Source organism: Poecilia reticulata, unplaced genomic scaffold, assembly GCF_000633615.1.
Source record: "Poecilia reticulata strain Guanapo unplaced genomic scaffold, Guppy_female_1.0+MT scaffold_190, whole genome shotgun sequence".
Classification (NCBI taxonomy): Eukaryota; Metazoa; Chordata; class Actinopteri; order Cyprinodontiformes; family Poeciliidae; genus Poecilia; species Poecilia reticulata.
Genome location: NW_007615019.1, coordinates 55,773 through 74,993, shown reverse-complemented (window position 1 = coordinate 74,993; position 19,221 = coordinate 55,773). Strand labels below are relative to the sequence as shown.

General features: G+C 40.3%; 1 protein-coding gene across 7 annotated transcripts in view; it reads left to right on the top strand.

Moving 5' to 3' along the window:
- Nucleotides 1–19,221, top strand: part of LOC103460133 (NACHT, LRR and PYD domains-containing protein 12-like) — a 37,491-nt gene that overhangs the window by 16,498 nt on the left and 1,772 nt on the right. For 4 of the 7 annotated variants that reach the window (XM_017303171.1, XM_017303169.1, XM_017303170.1 and 1 more), the window contains 8 exons: nucleotides 1–163; nucleotides 10,892–11,031; nucleotides 11,746–11,856; nucleotides 11,998–12,233; nucleotides 12,621–14,427; nucleotides 14,683–14,859; nucleotides 16,463–16,639; nucleotides 17,285–17,458. In XM_017303171.1, the coding sequence (XP_017158660.1) occupies nucleotides 89–163; nucleotides 10,892–11,031; nucleotides 11,746–11,856; nucleotides 11,998–12,233; nucleotides 12,621–14,427; nucleotides 14,683–14,859; nucleotides 16,463–16,639; nucleotides 17,285–17,458 (2,897 nt within the window). In that variant the 5' untranslated portion in view covers nucleotides 1–88. Of the gene's footprint in view, nucleotides 164–10,163; nucleotides 10,292–10,887; nucleotides 11,032–11,745; nucleotides 11,857–11,997; nucleotides 12,234–12,620; nucleotides 14,428–14,682; nucleotides 14,860–16,462; nucleotides 16,640–17,284; nucleotides 17,459–19,221 lie in introns of those variants that run through there. The other 3 variants (XM_017303173.1, XM_008402133.2, XM_008402134.2) reach the window with 3 other exon arrangements.

Here is a 19,221-nt window from a genome sequence, read left to right as displayed (position 1 = left end):
GCCTGGTTTGTTCCTGAATGAAACATTTCCATACAGGCTTAGGAACGTCTGAGCTTTCAGAGACCTGCTTTGTTGGACCGTGGCTCAGATGAAACCAGAAATCTGTTGGTCCAGCAGCAGAGTCCGGCTTGGTTACTGTTCCAGCTCCGGCTTCGTCTTTACGGTAATTAGCAGAACACAGCAGGAGGAGGCCTGAACCGGACCAGAACCTGGAGGACTGGATCCAGTACCGTCACATCTTTTCACTAAAACTGATTTTTTAAAAACTGCAACAGAAACTATTCTGTCGCTCATTGTCCGATGAATCTGATCAGGTCAGATCCTTACCTGCTTTCCTGGCCTAAGTTTCCTTTTTGGATCAGACCTCATGAAGCTCTTTCCTTCTGCCTGTGCTGAGTTGACCTATAACCTTTGTCCTGATAACTGAGGCCTGTAGAGTCTGAGATGTGAGTTCTCTGCTTTGGGCTAAATCTTTTTGAACATCCACTCTTGGAAAGATCCTAAGCTGATGAGATGTTTTCCTCTTGAAAAATGGTGGTTTGGAGATGACCTTTGACCTTCCGTGGAGTGATGAACAGCTGAAGTCATTGCTTTGTGTTGTTACGTCACACCTGGACGCTGCAGAGCAGGAAGCTGATGATGATTAGCAGGAAGGATCGACTCCGACGACTGAAAGACGTTTCGGTTTCCTCCCATGATCTCATGTGAGGACGGAGGAGCGTCTGTTTGATCAGAGATCATCAAAAATAAATAACGTTGCGTAAACATCTCTCATTTTACAGCGCAGGATGAAACATTCATCTGCTGCCGTCATTAAGCCGACAGCAGAAAACACCAGCAGAATCTGGGAGGAGAAAATTCACTTTCTGTGTGTCAGTCTGGGCCCGACATGTTTGCATCTTAAAGTGCTCTGAGTATAAATAGGAGGATAAATTAAACAGAAGAAGCAAACACTGGTCAGAATGTGGAGCTTCGCAGAAAAAGTGTTTGTGCAAAGCAGCAATTAGAGGCGACAGCAGAGAATCAGGTTCCAGAGAAACGCACAAACAAACGTCTGCTTTCTGTAAGCCGTCTGGGCCGTCACTGCCAAATGACCCGACCCGGTTGGTCCAGCGCCGGGACGGCCGAGCAGCAGGCTGTCATTATATGTTACATGTTCCTGCTAGATTAGCTTTAGAACCGCATATAATCACATGTTTACCACCAATGCACAAATATTTAAACCCAGAAAAATGTAAATATTTTTCATTTCAAAACTTTAATACCAAAAATGTGACTGAAAGAGATGGAAACTTAAATCTGCCAGCAGGTTTAAAACATGAGGTTTGGTTCTGACAGGATTCAGACAATTAATCCAAACAGAACCAAGATAAAACTCCAGGAGGTGACTCGGTTCTGATCATTATTCCAACATGTCTTCATTCTGCTGAGTCAGTTTACATCTTGTTTTAACACGTTAAACATCATGGCATCATCGGTTCACATTAATTATCAAGTTTAATTAATAGTAGTGACACACACACACGCAGACACACACACACACACACACCTGAACTTACATCAGTTGAACCAACCAGCCGTCTCTTCAGTCTCTTTGCTTTGTGACTCAGCAGATCAAACGTCGTTTGACAGAATCTGACATCAGTTCATGTTTTTATCTTTATGGGTAAAAGATAAATATGTTAACAACAAGCACTGGTAACAAACACTAACACCAACCTTTACCAAAATTCAACTCACACCAAACCTTTAAAGAATCCACTGCATTAGGACCGGACCACACACACACACACACACATATGAAAATATGAAAAACCTCCAGTCATTAACACAACAGCTCATCCTTACATCTTTCAGATGAAAGTCAGGCCGGTACCGGACTCTGTGCAGTCAGAGCTGCTGGGTTCTGGTTCTGTGTGACTCACAGAAAACTCAGTAACTTTTCTGTTCAGGATGAAAAACTCTGACAGACTCAGAGATGAAAGGATGAAGTCATCATTCAGGAGAAAACGCATTCAGGAAATGTGAGTTTTTTCCAACACCTGGAGAACACACACACACCTCCACCCCATCTCTGATTAGTCAGCTGGAAAACCCAATAAACTGTTGTCATGTTCATCTCACCTGGTTCTCTGCATTGGATCTGTGAAGCTTCAGAGAGAAATCAAGGTAAAGAATTATGAAGAAGAAGAAGAATACGTTTATTAGTATTATTAGAACCAAAATAACAGAACAACTAGTGAAAGAACCAAAAACAGACAATTTAGAGTCAGAGACACAGAATGTCCATAAAACAGAAATAAAGCAGAAACAGGAATTATTGTCACTTCAGTGTTTCAGAGCATCAAACCAAGTTAAATATCAGTGAAAGACAACACAACAAACACAAACTGCAGATCTGTCTGAAGGTCTGTGCTACATAAGGAGCTACAATGATGACAAAAATCTCTAAAATTAAACCTCATCAGAGTTTTCCATGTGACCTTTAGGTTTTGGACTTGCAGTTCTTCTCTTGTATCGCCTTGATCCAAACCATCCACTTCCTGTCAGGGAGCGGCTTTCTGGTGTTCCACACTTCAACCAAACACAGTCTGATGATGAGGATGAGGACGCTGCTCCGGCTGCTGCTTGGTGATTAAAGTTTAGGGAAAAGCGGGTCATGATGTGTGGAGAAACATTCAAAGCTTCAGTTCCTGGAAATCTCGTTAAATATTTATGCAGCATCTTAAATGTGAAAGAGATGATGGGTTCAGCTGATCTGCAGCATTTTTCCTTCTAACTGATTTCACTTCTTTTCCTTTGAGACCTTCATCTGCAGCAGCTTCCTGTTTGTCCCCTCGTTTCCTCCTCTGCGTTCGGTATGCAGGTCAGATTCAGAGTTCGATGTAAACGTCCCTCCTGCATATGAAGGCAGGCCGACCAAACGGGACATGAAATGAAACACCTACAGACACTTCAAACGTTCCCCACAGCGACCCGGCGGAGGCGGCGCCGCTGGGAGGGGTTTCCTCTGTTCAGGTCGCTCAGGTACTCTGCAGCACCGGCGGACTGGGAACAAACTGGGACCAGCAGGACTTTAACTGGGCAGAGGGAGTTTAGGAGGAACTCACTGGGATAAAAGCTGCATCTCCACAAAACCTTCCAGCAAAAAAAGACAAAGAATTTAAATCCAGAAGTTCAAACTGATGAACTGAAACTGAAGCTCTGCATAAAGTTCAGCCTGACGTTGTTTTAACCTCTGAGTGTCAGCGAAGTCTGTGCATGATGAGTAATACAATATGAACGATATGACGAGCGATACAATACGATATGAGCGATACGATATGAACGATATGATGCGCGGTATAATAAGATGAGTGATGCGATATGAACGATATGATGAAAATACGATATGATATGATATGATATGGGCGGTACGATCAGCGATACAAATGTGATGAATGATACAATACAATGAGCGATACGGTATGGGCGATACGATGAGTGATATGAGCGTTACGGTACGATCATCGATGCAATACGATGAGTGATACGATATGATGAGCAATACAATATGAGCGATACAATGCGATGAGCAATCAATCATCTGCAGGGAAACCAGCCCCAAATTATTTAACAGTTGTTCCTGGTAGGTTTAGATTCAAATAAATAATGAAACAACCATAAATATGGAAATTAATAATAAATTGTAAATTGACATTTATCTACAGTGCATGTCACTTAGTCATTGGAAAGATGAAGAATCATTGCAGCTGAGCAGACTTTTTACGTTTCCTCTGGGATTCTGATGATTTATCTTTTATTTTGGAGGGTTTCCTTCCCATCACTCTAATCTGACCAAATGAAGAGATTCAGCATAAACCTGACAGGGACATGTAGAGTTACAGGAAGGTAACGGGAACATTCTGGTCCATTTTATTATTTTAAGGTTTAAGATAAAAAAACATTAACACAGAATACGAAATAAAAGATGTTACAAGAATTGTTTAAAGACCCAAAGATCCGTTTAGAAAGTGTTGAGTTTCGGGTTCAGCTGCAGAACTTTGAATCAGAACCATGATTCAAATGGATCCATTACAAATTAACAACAGGACATTTCTCAGGACTCGTGTTTTAGGACCGTTAATTTGCTGCTGCAGCTGTTTGGACGTCGGACCAGGAACAGTTAAATCTGGGAAAGTTTCCGAGCCAGAATCACCGGAAAGCAGCAGCGGCCCAGACTCTGAAGCTTTCTGGCTCACATGTCCAACTTTGATGCTGCATCAGAACCAGACCGCAGATCCTTGACGTCACAGAACCACTTCAGAAGGAGCAGCCGCTGACAGAGAGCGCTGAGTCAGGCTGACGGGGCAGCCGGGCTGCAGGAACACCAGCCTCTGACCTCTGACCTGCAGCAGCTCACTGTGAATCTGCTCCCTCTGGCTCTGGCCTCTGTGACCTCGGGTCCAGTTTTACCTCAGCAGGTTCGGTTCTGAGCTCCGGTCTGGTCGTCTGCTGACCGTCGTTACAGATGATGAACCGAAGATCATCACTGGTTGATTTGATGAGCCTCTTTAGTTTCCTGTTTTATCGCCAGGGAACTTGATCTGGTCATCAGGGTGTTTTAATTATGTTTCAAATAAACAAACTAAACTCAACCTGAGCTGGACGTGGAGATCCCAGTCAGGCTGATGATTCACAGAACAGATCAAAACTGAATCAGGAAATAAACTGCATTAATCTGCCGAATCCTAAAGAATTTAAATGATGCATAAAGAAAGCAGACAGACTCTGCAGGTCTCAGTTTCCCACATGTTGGACTTTTACACGTGACAATGAAAAGGTTTTCATAAAACGAGGCTGTGAAGCTGCATGAATATTAAAATCTCCCACACAAACCTGAACTCTTGTATAAATGTGAGGCCAGCTGTGCGGCCCGCAGCATTATTACCTTCCACTTCAGCCTGTCCCCAGCTGATGGATTTACATCCCATCAGCCGACGAGGCTCCGCTGAATCACAACGATGGAGGAGGAAGTGAGACGCAGATAAAGCTCTCAGAGCCGCTGTAGGGGAAGGAAACTGAACACTGGATCTGCAGCATCTGAGCCTGGACAGGAATAAAGCTTTCATCCTACATGATGTCAGGATCTGGAGGAGAAACGAAACGGGATGAGAGTTAGCTCTCCATCAGGCTTCATGCGCTGCGGTTCTGTTTCTCTGCTCTCTGGAAATCAACCTTTAATTCAGCTTGTTCCATTGAACCAGGAGAGGAAAACATGGAAACGCAGCAGAACAAACATCTTCTGTTGCTGTTGGCTCATCACAGGCTGATGTCACAGCAAAGATTATTGGTGCCTTCAGGGAGCGTACGTCATCTGGATGATGCGTCTGACAGGTTGAAGATTTACAGCCGGAAGTCACACGACACTAAAACTACCAGAAAATATAAGAGAAAAACTTTAAACTGAACTAAACTCCGTCAAACTGACCAAAATGAGTTGAAATACATTTACCTTTACTGAACTGGCTGAGAGGAACTGAACTCAACTGAATGCACTTTAACTATTTTGCTAATGTGGCTGATTTTTTAACCTTCTAGAATAATTTTGTTAGCTTTTCTGTCTCATGATGATTTCTCTAGATCAGTTAGTTTTTTTATTTAAATTTTTGCCGTAGTTTCTTTTGGACGTTGGTCGTTTAAGCTCTTTGTCATTTTGCTGCAGGAAGTTTAGCGGAAACCAAATGTCAGCAGACATCAAGTTTTCCTGGAGGAAATGCTTCATTCCTCATTCAGTAAATCACCCCATCATAACATTTTAACTGTTTTAAAGTTGAAACTCACATTTACTTCTGTAAAAATCCTTCATTAAAATTCAATAGTTCACACAAAAGAAATGAAAAATCTTTCATTATTCTTCAGCTTCCAGTTTGGTGAGGATTTGTGGATAATGGACGAGGTGGAGTCGGTCAGATGTAAGGTTGCCACAAGAGGTGTGCCGATCATAATCGCCCGATTTTCGTGAAAAAGTGTATGATCGGTGATCGGCGATCATTGGCTCTTGTTGCCGATCACCTGCATCTCATTTCTCAGCCTGCCTGTGCAGCTGGTCTCCTCTTTCCTTCACTCTGCAAACGCGCAGCAACAAATCCTAAGCGATGTTGAACTATAACTATAACGCACTGAGTGAATGGGGACGTTTGCGTGTTGCGGCGGAAAATTGAAGCAGGTCAAAATGCATCAGCACAACGAACCTAATACGACATAAAAACAATGCCATACTTGACTGCAGTAAAAAAGACATATGGAGGATCAGACAGCAGGTAAAGCAGCGCACAGCTACAAACACTCACCCGGATTAGCATGATGGTCAGAAAGCTAAACAAATAACCTGCAAAATTATTTAAGTCTTGGAGCTGCGATGTAAGACGCTGGTTCTGCTCTCGCTGTTGAACCGCTGCTACGCTACAGGTAGCAATATTTCACAGACGGAGCGCCTCTTCTGCTCCACCTGGTAGTGACTCTCACACCGAACCTCTGCTTAAAGCTGCAGCATCTAACCTAAAAAAATTCATTTTACATACGTATTAAAACTTTCGCTGTCCTAACATGAGACAGATAATCTCTAAAAAATAATCGATCTCCTCCCTGCTCTGCATAATTACTCCACTCAGTCAGAAACAGCCACTCAGAACTAGCAGTAATCAGCTAGTCGCCATGCTAACAGGAAGTTTTCATTCAGTAACTCTGGATTGTTTATTATAATGGATCCTGTATTGCCTTTGAATGTTAAGTTTTATACTTGAATTTTTTGCCAATGTTGAGAGGTTTTATTTTGGCTCTTTGCATCATTTAGCCTCTTCAGAGCCTCCATATGTTATCAGTCTGTTAAAGATGGTATTATTGATAGCAGTACAATTTGCACAATGTCTGTTTTGTTTCGTTTTCTTCTTGGAAAAAGTTATTAAAAACAAGTTTTTGTCTAAATTAAGGTGAATTCATGGCTCTTTTTTCCATATAATGTAACCGGTAGTTATGATAAAAAAATAATAACAATTATGTGATCGGTATCGGTGATCGGCTCTCATGGGTAATTGGTATTGGCAGGAAAAAACTTGATCAGCACATATCTAGTTGCCACCGTTCAGAAACCAAAATAAGGGACGCCCACCATGGCGCTTCGCCCTGCTCTCATGGGGCGGGATGGCCGCTGCAGTGATGGATATTATTTTATGGCAGTTTTTTGTCTTTAAAAAATTATCATAGAGCAATCGTTCATGCATAGAGTACTCCTAAGCCGTACTCCGATCAGCGTAGCATAACTTAAACATGTTTAATTAAGCCTGTGTAAAAAGTATTTGGTAAACTACTCAAGTACTGAGTAATTGATCAGAACACCTGATTTAATTTTCAAAATGTGTCCTCAGACAGTCAAAGTACAAAAGTTATGTGAACATTCTGGTATTTTAAATAATACTACCAGAATAATTTATTCAAATAAGGAGTTAGGTGTGGAGGCAGGTTATAAACCAGATTTACCACAGGGGCCAGGATAGTTGGTGTGTTTTCATGGCAACACTTGAAAAAGAATTAAACAAAAATTTAAAAAGAGCTATATTTCATAATTTGATATAAATGAGCCGAAGAGCAACTTGTGTCATTTATAGAAATTCAGAACAAATCGCGGGTAGCAAACCCTAGTCAGATGTTTGGTTTCTCTGAGACATTGTCCATCCGTCCGTCCGTTCTTCTGTCTGTTCTTCTGTTTTTCCCACCAAATGAAAATCTGGTTGAAAACGAGCAGTAGGAGCCGAGAAAGAGCAGCAGGGAAGCTGAACGATGTGAGGAAGGAAGCAGATGAGCTCACAGTAAACCTGACTAAGTTTCATCTCAGGATGTCTCCAGGCCACACACTGACTGACGGCACCGACCCGGCCCGGTCCGCCGGACTCACAGAACCTGATCACTCTGACAGTAATTACTCCCCAAACTGCCAGAAAACCTTCCTTCCTCCTGGTTTGTTTTACGTTTCTCCCACTGAGGGAAAAATCTGCTTTTCATTAAGACCTTCAGACGTTTTCTGATCGTTTAACCGCTGAACGTTTAGAAACCGACTGAAGCTGCAGGTCGATCATGGAAACAAAGCATTTCTGTGACTTTATAGCATCTTCAGTCATTTTAAACCTTCAGGGATTTTTACATGTTTTACTCTTTTAAATAAAGTGAGAACAGACGAGCAGAACAGAAAACAGAGAGCAGAGAAGAAAACCAGCTAAATAAACACGAACAGTTTGAGTTTTTATTGTTAGCTTAACGGAAAGCGAGCCGGCTTCCAGCTCAACAGATCATCCTGTGAATTTGGCTAAAATGTGTGAAAAATTATCCTAATTTATCTGTTTACAGTGAGTTTTAATTATGATCACATCCAGTCACACTGAGGGAAGAAACAGGCTGATCCAATCAAACTGGAGAACCAGAACCCGGCTCAGTGCCGCCTGGATGATTACTGACAGAACCAAACGGGTTTGGTTTGATGAATGAGGAGGAAACCACGATAATCTAACACCCAGATGGAAGATGTGATCCGCCTCGTATGGGGCCCATTTCTGCAGACACATCTGACTGATGAGCAGAAACTTCGTCCCTCACTTCACCTCAATGTGGGAATAAAAATAAAAACGTTTGTTCAGTTTTAGGAGCTCCTTTGACCTAATCTCAGGATTCTCCATGTCTACTTTCTCTGCTGTAGTTTATTCCTCTAATGACTCACCTGTTCCTCTGCTCAGCGTTTCGCTCCGTGTTTCCAACATGGATCTTTCCTCACGGTCTCCTGTGGTTTCTGCTGTCAGCTGTATTTTACTGCTTTAGTTAACTGTAAAATGATTCTGGATTCCTCCTGTTGGGTCTCAAAACATGGCAGAAACAAAGCTAAGAAAGCAACAGCAGCAGCTACAGTTTATCTGAGTCTGATTGAATCTGTGCTGCATGGCAGACAACCAGCAGCAGCATCAACACGCTGGAGGTCAAAGGTCACGGTATCAACACAGCTCCTCTTCAGTCAGGAAGTCATTCAGATGTGGATAAATCTCTTAAAGTCACAGTGGAAGGACTTCCTGATACCAGAATAATTTATTTATGACTCTGCAGGAACGTCGGGCACCAACCCGGTTAGAAAAGGTTCCACTGATGATGATCTCTGATGACAGACTTTACATTCAGTCAGATATTCACTGTAGACTCCATCTCTAAACTTGTCTGGGATTCTTTCAGGTGATTCAATTCTGCTTCACATCAGTCAGTCTGTCTAGTTTCTCACTTCCTGTCTGGACCCTCAATGTTTCCCTCATTTTCTGAGACCATCTGACAGCTTAGGACTAAAGTTTAGATTTGGATCATTAAGTATGTTCACCTTAAAGACTTTTGTCCGTCTCTGGTGAATCTGGTTATCTCTTATTGTCCTTGTCTGTTGTTTTTGTATTTAAACGTCTGCAATAGTTCCTGAATCACTGATTCATTTCTGACTTTATTCTTGTTCTCAGTTCTTTTTCGTACCAGTCAGACTTCCTTTAAAGCACATCTCTTCATATCATGTTTATCATCTTTCTGTCAGAAACAACAGAGCTAACTGTGGCTCACTGCTGCCTCCTGCTGGATCTGATCACAAATTACACCCAGAACACCTGCAAACATCTGATCTCCCAGTGCAGATGATTTTCATCTGTTAGATTTACCTCCATGTGTTTTATATGCTTACATTTTTAGGAGTTACTTTAACTTTACAAAAATGGACCACATGACCTGCCTGACAGATTTATTGTCTGATCCATATGTTTATAAATCAGTAAGATCTTGTTTGGTTGGTGAACAAAAGCTGCGCTCTTGCTCTGTCTTTGCTGTTTTTCTATTGCTGTTGTCTTCCTGTAGCCTTTATTGAACCTGTGAAAGCATTGCTCACAGAGTGACTACAGCTAACAAACTATTAATCACAAGTTAGAGGTGAAAATGACAAACATGAAATATTCTTGACTTAAAGCCCCATCTTTTAAGGACAGAAGAGCGAAATAAAAAACATTACTCTGCATTGTTTTAAACTTCAAACATCCAATGGTCACATGATTTCTGAGAAGTTAAAAAAGGGAAGCGCTCAGAGCTCTTTCAGTTCAGGCTCCATTTAGTTTTGTGGGATCAGAATAAGAAGCTGACTCGGTAAAGGTTTGACCGAACATTTGGGTTTTGTTTCTGTGGGCCGTGGAGGAAACCAGAACCAGAAGAGTCTCCAGCACATAACCAGCAAAGAAACTAACATTCTCCGGTTTGTAAAACAGAACCCTACAACTTTACAACTTCCTGCTCTCTGTCTCCACTTTGACCATTCAATAGTTTAATGGTTTCTGCTGAACAGAAACTTGTTCTGTTCACATTCTGTAAATAAGCTGGATTTTTACTATTTAAGCCTTCCAGTCATTAGGAATATTTCCATTTTTAATTTGTTACAGTACTCAGGTTTATTGAATATAATCCTGCCATTTGTGAAAAGAAATGATGCAGAGTTTTTTTTTTAAAAAAACTAATTCAGCATGAGAACTGGTTCCTTCTGCTGAGGTGATTGTCATGATTCTTATGGTAGTTGGTAGAAAGTTTTGGACATTTACAGAAACTGCTGAGTTCCTCATGTTGAAGCTGTTTTCCTATCGCTCTGCAGATCCAATGTTTCAGACTTTGAGATCAAATCAGAGGATGAATGTCAGCTGGAGGCATTAATGGCTGTACTATAAAGCAGGATCCTCTGAACACCTGAGACAGTTTCAGACATTTTAAAGTCTCATCAGATTCTTGTTTCCTGCTGAAATCAATTTAAGCTTTCTGCCTTGGACAGCTCAGACAGAAGCTGACTGGTTTCTTTTCCAGACAGACTGAAGAGCAGAAGATGGAGGTTAGAGTGAAGGATAACCAGGACAGAACCAAGTCTCCAGGATCCAGCTGTCTGACTCTGACGAGAGTCCAATCCAAAGTCCAAACTGCTGCTCCTCACAATGAACCTTCAGACAAAAAGTATGAAATGCTTCTTATGAAGGGTTTCACATCATAATAAACACTGGTTTACGTGATTGTTTTAGCACAAAATTCAGCCAGATACTTTGTTGGGAGTGCTGAACAAAGTCTGCCCCCTGCTGGTTTACTGAGTAAATTCATAACCTTTTGGAATAAAACCTCTTAGTTTTATAGAAACTACAAATTTTCCACTTAGGCACTTTAAACCAGGACCACTAAAATTCAGTCATTACAGGGGGATTTTAAAACATCCACAGATTTATAATTCTAATAATTATTTAGACGCCAACCTGAGCAACAGCAGCGACTCTTTAGTTTTCCTCAAACACCTCTGGGATTCAGACCAATTAATACATTAAAATATGTATTTACTGAACCAGCAGGAGTAATTTTGGTCAAATCATCAGTGAATAAACAATTTGATGATGGAAAATTAACTAAGCTAATATATTCAAGAAAAACTGAATAACTGCTGTGAAATATTACATAAAAATTCAGCCCAAGTAAAAGCAGATTATATTTCATCCAGAAAAGAAGTCAGATATTTTTTTAGTGTTGTGGATGATGATTTAAAATCAAATGTTTCCACAAATCAGTTTTTAAATATTTTTATTCAGTAGGTGATTCAGTGTTTCTAGGTTAATGACTTTAACTAGATTACTAAATTATTATTATTACCAATTTATGGATCCTTACACTATATGTATGTTTCAGAGGCCAAAGCCACATACAAACATCAGCAGCTTCAGGGTCCAGCTGTGTGTCTCTGAAGTCCATAGAACCACCTCTGACCTTTAGCCAGGAACCTGCATCATCTGGAACAAAGTAAGGCCATTTTCCTTCTCTGAACTGACCTGATGGAAAATGAACTTTTTTAGGGTTGACTATTAGAGTCAGCAGTGTCACACCCTAATATTTCTCATCAAGAGTTGGTAAATTATTAGAAATGAAGAACTGTCTTAACAGAGTGAGGAGGAGGAGCAGCGTTGGAGAGGAGGAGCAGCCGTCCTGCTGTGCTTTGTGCTGCAACGTCCTGAAGGATCCGGTCTCTACCAGCTGTGGCCACTGGTTCTGCAGACAGTGCACCAGTTCATACTGGGATGAGGCAGCTTTATCAGGAAACGCCTCTTGTCCAAACTGTGGAAAACGTTTAAAAAGGAGAAATGAACAGGACACAGGCAACCAGAGCAACTCTCTGTATGGTAAGATGCTTGTGATATTATTTAGCTTTAGCATCAGTTCTTTGTCTCTGTTTCCTGTTTATTGTGGCATAAATCCATTTTATGGTTTTGAAACAGAAATCTGCAATAAAATGTGTCTCTCACCTGTCTGAATAAAATTGATTACTTAATATTTCCTTTAAAAACATATTTATGAAACATTTAATTTAAAAAAACCTGTATTAAATATTTAGTCTGGAGAGAGAGTTTTCCCAGTAAAAGGAAGCACCTGTCACTTTCCTTATCTACATGACTGAGTCTTGGTAAACAGGTAAAAATATTCAAATGCAAAATAAAATTTTAAGATTTGAAAGATTTTATTGTATTTTATTTGCATCTAATTTACATCTCATTTGTTCTGTTTTTCAGTAGATGATGGTCTGCAAAAGGCTTTAGAGGAACATAAGATCAGTCTTAGGAGGAGATGTGAATGTGTGACTGAAGGAAGTGATGAAACAGGAAGTAATGAAATAGGAAGTAGAACCCTCCTCAACAGAATCTACACTGATCTCTACATCACAGAGGGTCAGAGTGAAGAGGTTAATACCCAACATGAGATGAAGCAGCTGGAGAGAGCTTCCAAGATTCAGAACCTCAATGACTCTCCAATCAGGTGCCATGACATCTTTAAATCCTTCCCTGACCAACATGAAGCCATCAGAGTAGTTCTGACCAACGGCATCGCTGGTGTTGGAAAAACCTTCTCAGTGCAGAAGTTCACTCTGGACTGGGCCGAAGGCTTGGAGAACCAAGATGTCAGTGTGGTGGTTTTGCTGTCGTTCAGGGAGCTGAACCTGATCAGAGATCAGCAGCACAGTCTTCTCTCGCTGCTCCATGTTTTCCATCCAACACTCCAGAAGCTCTCAGCAGAGCAGCTGTCTGTCTGCAAACTGCTCTTCATCTTTGATGGCCTGGATGAAAGCAGACTTTCACTGGACTTCAGCAGCAGGCAGCTGGTTTCTGACATCACACAGAAGTCATCAGTCAACGTTCTGCTGACAAACCTCATCGAGGGGAGCCTGCTTCCCTCGGCTCTCATCTGGATAACTTCCAGACCTGCAGCGGCCAATCAGATCCCTGCTTCATGTGTTTCCAGGGTAACAGAAGTACGAGGCTTCACTGACGCCCAGAAGGAGGAGTACTTCAGGAGGAGGTTCAGTGATGAAGAACTGTCCAGCAGAATCATCTCCCACATCCAGACCTGCAGGAGCCTCCACATCATGTGTGGAATCCCAGTCTTCTGCTGGATCACTGCTACGGTTCTGGAGAACATGTTGACCTCAGAGCAGAGAGGAGAGCTGCCCAAGACCATGACTGACATGTACTCACACTTCCTGCTGGTCCAGACAAAGAGAAAGAAGAACAAGTACCATGGAGGACATGAGACAGGTCCACAGGAGCTGATGGAGGCTGACAGGGAAGTTCTTCTGAAGCTGGGGAGGCTGGCGTTGGAACATCTGGAGAAAGGAAACATCATGTTCTACCAAGAAGACCTGGAGCAGTGTGGTCTGGATGTCACAGAGGCCTCAGTGTACTCAGGAGTTTGTACAGAGATCTTCAAAAGAGAGAGTGTGATCTTCCAGAAACCAGTTTACTGCTTTGTTCATCTGAGCATCCAGGAGTTTCTGGCTGCAGTTTACATGTTCCACTGTTTCACCAGCAGGAATACAGAGGTCATGGAGGAGTTCCTGGGAAAAAACTTCAGTTTCTCATCTTTTGATGATCTCCTGAAATTAGCACTGGAGAAATCTCTCTTCAGTAAAAATGGTCACCTGGATCTGTTTGTTCGTTTCCTTCATGGTCTCATTCTTGAGTCCAACCAGAGACTGTTGGGAGGCCTGCTGGGTCAGACAGAGATCAGTCCAGAAACCATCCAGAGAATCACCAACAATCTGAAGTACATGAATAATGATAGAGTTTCTCCAGACAGAAACATCAACCTTTTCCTCTGTCTGATAGAGGTAAATGATCTCTCAGTTTATCAGGAGATCCAACAGTTCCTGAAATCAGATAATAGACCAAATAAGAAACTGTCAGAGATCCACTGCTCAGCTCTGGCCTACATGCTGCAGATCTCAGAGGAGGTTCTGGACGTATTTGACCTAAGCAAATACAAAACGACAGCAGGAGGTTACCTTAGACTAATACCAGCTGTGAGAAACTGCAAAAAGGCTTTGTAAGTTCAAAAGACTTTTGTGGTTTTGAACTAAAATGTTACATTGACCTGATAAGACTTCCATCCATCCATCCATCCATTTTCTTGCACCCTTGTCCCTTTGTGGGGTCGGGAGGGTTACTGGTCCTGATAAGACAATAGTTTGAAAATCATAGTTTTGTTCATGTTTAACTTTTTTTTATCTTGATATTCATCACTATTTTATTCTAATTCCTGTCCTCTTCCTGCCTTGTGCTTGACATTTTTAAAAATCAGATTTGCTGATTGTCGACTCACTGAGACTCACTGTGAAGTCGTGGCTGCAGCTCTGAAATCCAACCCCTCCCATCTGGCTCAACTGGATCTCAGTAAGAATTATGACCTGAAGGATTCTGGAGTGAAGCGTCTCTCTTCTGGACTCAGGAGTTCAAACTGTAGACTAGAGACTCTCATGTGAGTTTGCTGGTATTGCACAGTTTCCCACTAAAAGACGATGACTAACTGCCAGCAGTTATCCAGCAGCTCCTGCATTTTCATTTACAGTGAAATAATATTACATGTAGTGTCAGTAATATAAATTTAACAGTAAATTTCATATATACTGTTGAATAAAATTATGAAAAAGCTGCTATTAATAATTAGTGTGATTCATGTTGCCATACTGTTGCATAATAGTTTATTTAAGCATATAGAAATTTGGCTAAGCTCCTACAGAAAACACTTATTGTGCTTTTTTTAGAATCACACAATAAGCAACAAGACATAATTTGAAATGTAAAATTTTACATGGGAAACAGACACAGATTATATCAATATATCTACACTACCATGGCTCTCTGAGCAGGAATTTTATTAAAACAATGGGGTCAGATCTGAGACACATGTATGCAGTAACAGAGTTGGTACATCCTGTGATGATGGGTCAGATGGAGAACATCACTAGTGGTAGTTCTGCTACAGACAAAAAAACAACTTAATTTTATTTAGATGAGTGACAGACTGGTCAAACTAATTCTAATCTGATCTGTAAATATGGGACAGTTATTCCACCTATTGTTACTAAACCATACAGTTGACCTGCTTTAGTTCCTCTATGGATAAGACAGACCAGTTTCTACACATTGACTGTAAAACACTTATAGGATTCATTTCGCCAGCTTCTGATTTACATTGTAGTAAGCAGTTAAGTTTTTCTGAACTAATGCTGGCTATTTGTATATTAATGTTTGCATTTGGTGATATTATTAAAATAATTAAAAATATACATCTCCACCACCAGATACATCAGGTTTTCATCTGGTGCTTACAAAAGACATATGGCTGATGCAAACCAACAGGAACTTTGCTGTAGGAGAGCCTTTCTCCCTGTTAGACAGTTTTTATGTGAGAGGAGGCTGTAAAATATATTAAAAAAACAAATGATAAAAACCAAGAACTGAAGTAAAAATACCTGAAAATAAGAGCTGCAGCCATTTTATTTTATAAGATGGCATACTAGCTGGTTTATCCTGCTATTACTATAATTTAAGTGAAGATTTATTTTAATTTTCCTTCAATCCATTGCACATATCCAGTAACCTGATATAAACAAAGTGTACAATACAGAACTAGTATGAATACACACCTTTATATGTTAAAATCAGCAACTTTACATTGACATACTGTGTTGCAGTAAAGAACAGTAAATAAGTAATTTTACTGTGAAACCAATAAACATATTTTATATATGTCATTCTTTTATTTATTTGTCTGGAATATCCTAAAAAAACCTATTTTATTTTCAGAAGTTTTCTCTTTGTAGTATTTCTTTATCCAGAGATATTTTGTTTTCCTTTTTGGTTTTGAAATTTAAGACATGAGCCATTTTTTAAAATTCTATCTTGTTTTAGTTTATTTTTTTTCCAAAACATCATGCTTAACATGTAAGCATATTAAAAACTACTGACCAGTTTTATTTTAAAGATAAAAATGTTCTTAAGAGCCGAGTTGAGTCTCTGTGACAGAACATGTGAAGTCGTGTAACGTGAAGCTAAAACGTTTCATGTTGTCTTCTAAGACTGGAGTGCTGCAGTTTGTCAGAGACCAGCTGTGCTCATCTGGTCTCAGCTCTGACCTTTAACCCCTCTTACCTGAGAGAGCTGGACCTCAGTGACAACTGCAAGCTGCACGACTCTGGATTAGAGAAATTGTGCTGTTTTCTCCAGAGTCCATTTTGCAGACTGGAGATTCTGAGGTAAGATTTATTGACTCTATGATGAATTCTGACGGGTAAAGGTTTATTTGCTTGATGTTTGATATCTTTAATAGAAAATGTAATGTACATTTAAGACAAAATAGATTATTTGGTCATTTTCTGTGACTTGTTTTGTTTAAAATAGTTTTAATGTTCAAAATCAAAATTTTAAATGATATACATTTTATCTTTAGTTTTCGACATGCTCAGGTAAAACAAAGGAAATCACTTTGCACATGAGAGGTGTGTAAAAGTGACAGTGAGACAGCTGCATCTGAATGCCGACAGAATTGGCTACGATTATTATAACATGTATTTTATAGTGTAGCCTCACAATGAGCCACATTTTCTTGAGTAAAAATATTGTGTAAAGGGGAATTACAGAAGTAAAATGACCGGAAAACCCTAAGAGGAAGTGGAAATCTAATGACAAATCCTTTCTTATGAATCTGTTTCTGCTGCGAGATCTTTCTGTACATCTAATAATTTTTCAGCAAAAATGTTTTAGATTCCGAGTCACAAATAATACTGAGTGATTTTTAATAACTGACTTTTATTCATTGCTTGTGAGACAGGATTGCACCATGAATACAAAATGCACTTTGCTGGTATCCTCTTACATTTGCCTTTTTTTTTCTTGTGTAGACTGAAGGACTGCAGTTTGTCCCAGGCTGGTTGTGTGTTTCTGGTTGCATCTCTGAAGGCCAACCCCTCCCATCTGAGAGAGCTGGACCTGGGTTATAACAACCTGCAGGACTCTGGAGTGAAGGAGCTCTGTGCAGCTCTGGAAAATCAACACAGCAGGATGGAAACTCTGAGGTCTGTTTAACCATATTATCTACTCAACAATCCTCTAATTTTTCTCTTTTTTAAGGATTTCTAGTGTTTTCATATATTTGACAAAATCACCAGCTTAATTTAACTAAAGGGAGCATGATAAATGTTAAACTTATGCCAATTTATTTATATAATTATGTTAGGAAATGCAGGTTTAAATCTACTTTTGTGCAGATTTTAACGAGAGCAGAAGAAAATGTGTTAATATACGAGACTTGCCGTTTTACTTTATTAATTAAGACTAAAATGATGCAACTTTAAAAATGCGTTTTATTTTCTTAAAGTTTTAAGAATCGAGCTGTTCTATCACAGAGATTAAACACTGAGATCAAGAGCAGATCCTTATTGAAAGAAGTTAACAGGTTATTATAGCCAGAAACACACAAAAAGATCTTATTCTGCTAAAATAACCACAACATCCTAAACTATGAATAGCATTTTGCACATAACCAGCAAAGAAACTAACATTTTTGCCATTTTTAAAAAACTTTTCATATTTTCAAATAGCTGCTCAAACAACAAACCACATTTCAATCTGGAGAAACTCACACAGAGAAAAAGACATCAGTTAGAAAGATTTATTAGACTGCCTTCTTGTTGGCGCCGAAGACGTTCCTGCCGAGCATCATCAAGCGATTTGATGATCGGCTCGGGCCGGTGGTCTTCTCCCCCCGGGTCCGGACACTGGTGGTGGAGAAGAGCCTAGGAAGGAGAGAACATGGAGGTGCTCGTCCAGTTGAAGGTGGAGATGGAGAGGAGGTGGGTTGAAGCCTGGAGAGCCAGGCTTTGTTGCTGCTTTTGAAGGAACTCTTGCGAGGTGATTGGTTGGAGTGGCTGCACGCCGGTGCTGTTGATTGAAGCGTGGGCATGGGGGAAGAGGCCGACGAGATGATTGGAGTCTTTGTAGGAGAAAGAAGAAATAGAAAGGCGGAAAGAGTAATAGCAAGATTAAGATTTGGACATACAGGACTTAATTATACACTTTTTACAATTCAAAAGCACAAAACTGGCAAATGAGATTACTGTGAAAAATGTGAAACTATAGGGCATTTTATATTAGAATGCCCTAAATATGAAAAAGAGAGAAGATATATGAAGAGAGAGTTTGAAAGTATTAAGGAAAATGTTAATTTATTAGATATTTTGAGGAAGAATTTGGGGAGTAAACATATGCAAATTATTCGATTTTATCATAAAGTGTATGGTTGTGGTGGTGAGGATGAATGCTGAGACCCAGATTATTATGGTGATGATGATGATTTAATAAAGAGCGCTCAAAACAGTCCAACACAGGCAGAGAGTATAGCACACGGCTAATACCGGTAGCAGCTGATACACAGGACTGAAAACGAGAGCTAACGCTATTCAGGACTTCGCAGTTCTACTGGAGAGCAGAGACGTCAAACAACAACTGACATAAGACGGACGTCCAAACGACAACAGACAAAGACAACAGGTGGGACTAAATACACACGGGGTAATCAGGGAACGAGACACACCTGGGAACAATCAGGGAACGAGACACACCTGGGAACAATCAACGTGGAAGACGCAGAGACGGAGACACAGGAAGGAACTGAACACAGAAAACCCTGAAAATAAATACACAGAAACACGGATCATGACAGGTTTCTAAAGAAAACTAAATTATTTCAAAATTATTTCATAAACACATACGTGCATAAGCACGTATGTGTTTTTACGTGTGTATGTGTATGTTTATTTAGAATTTATGGTAGAATATA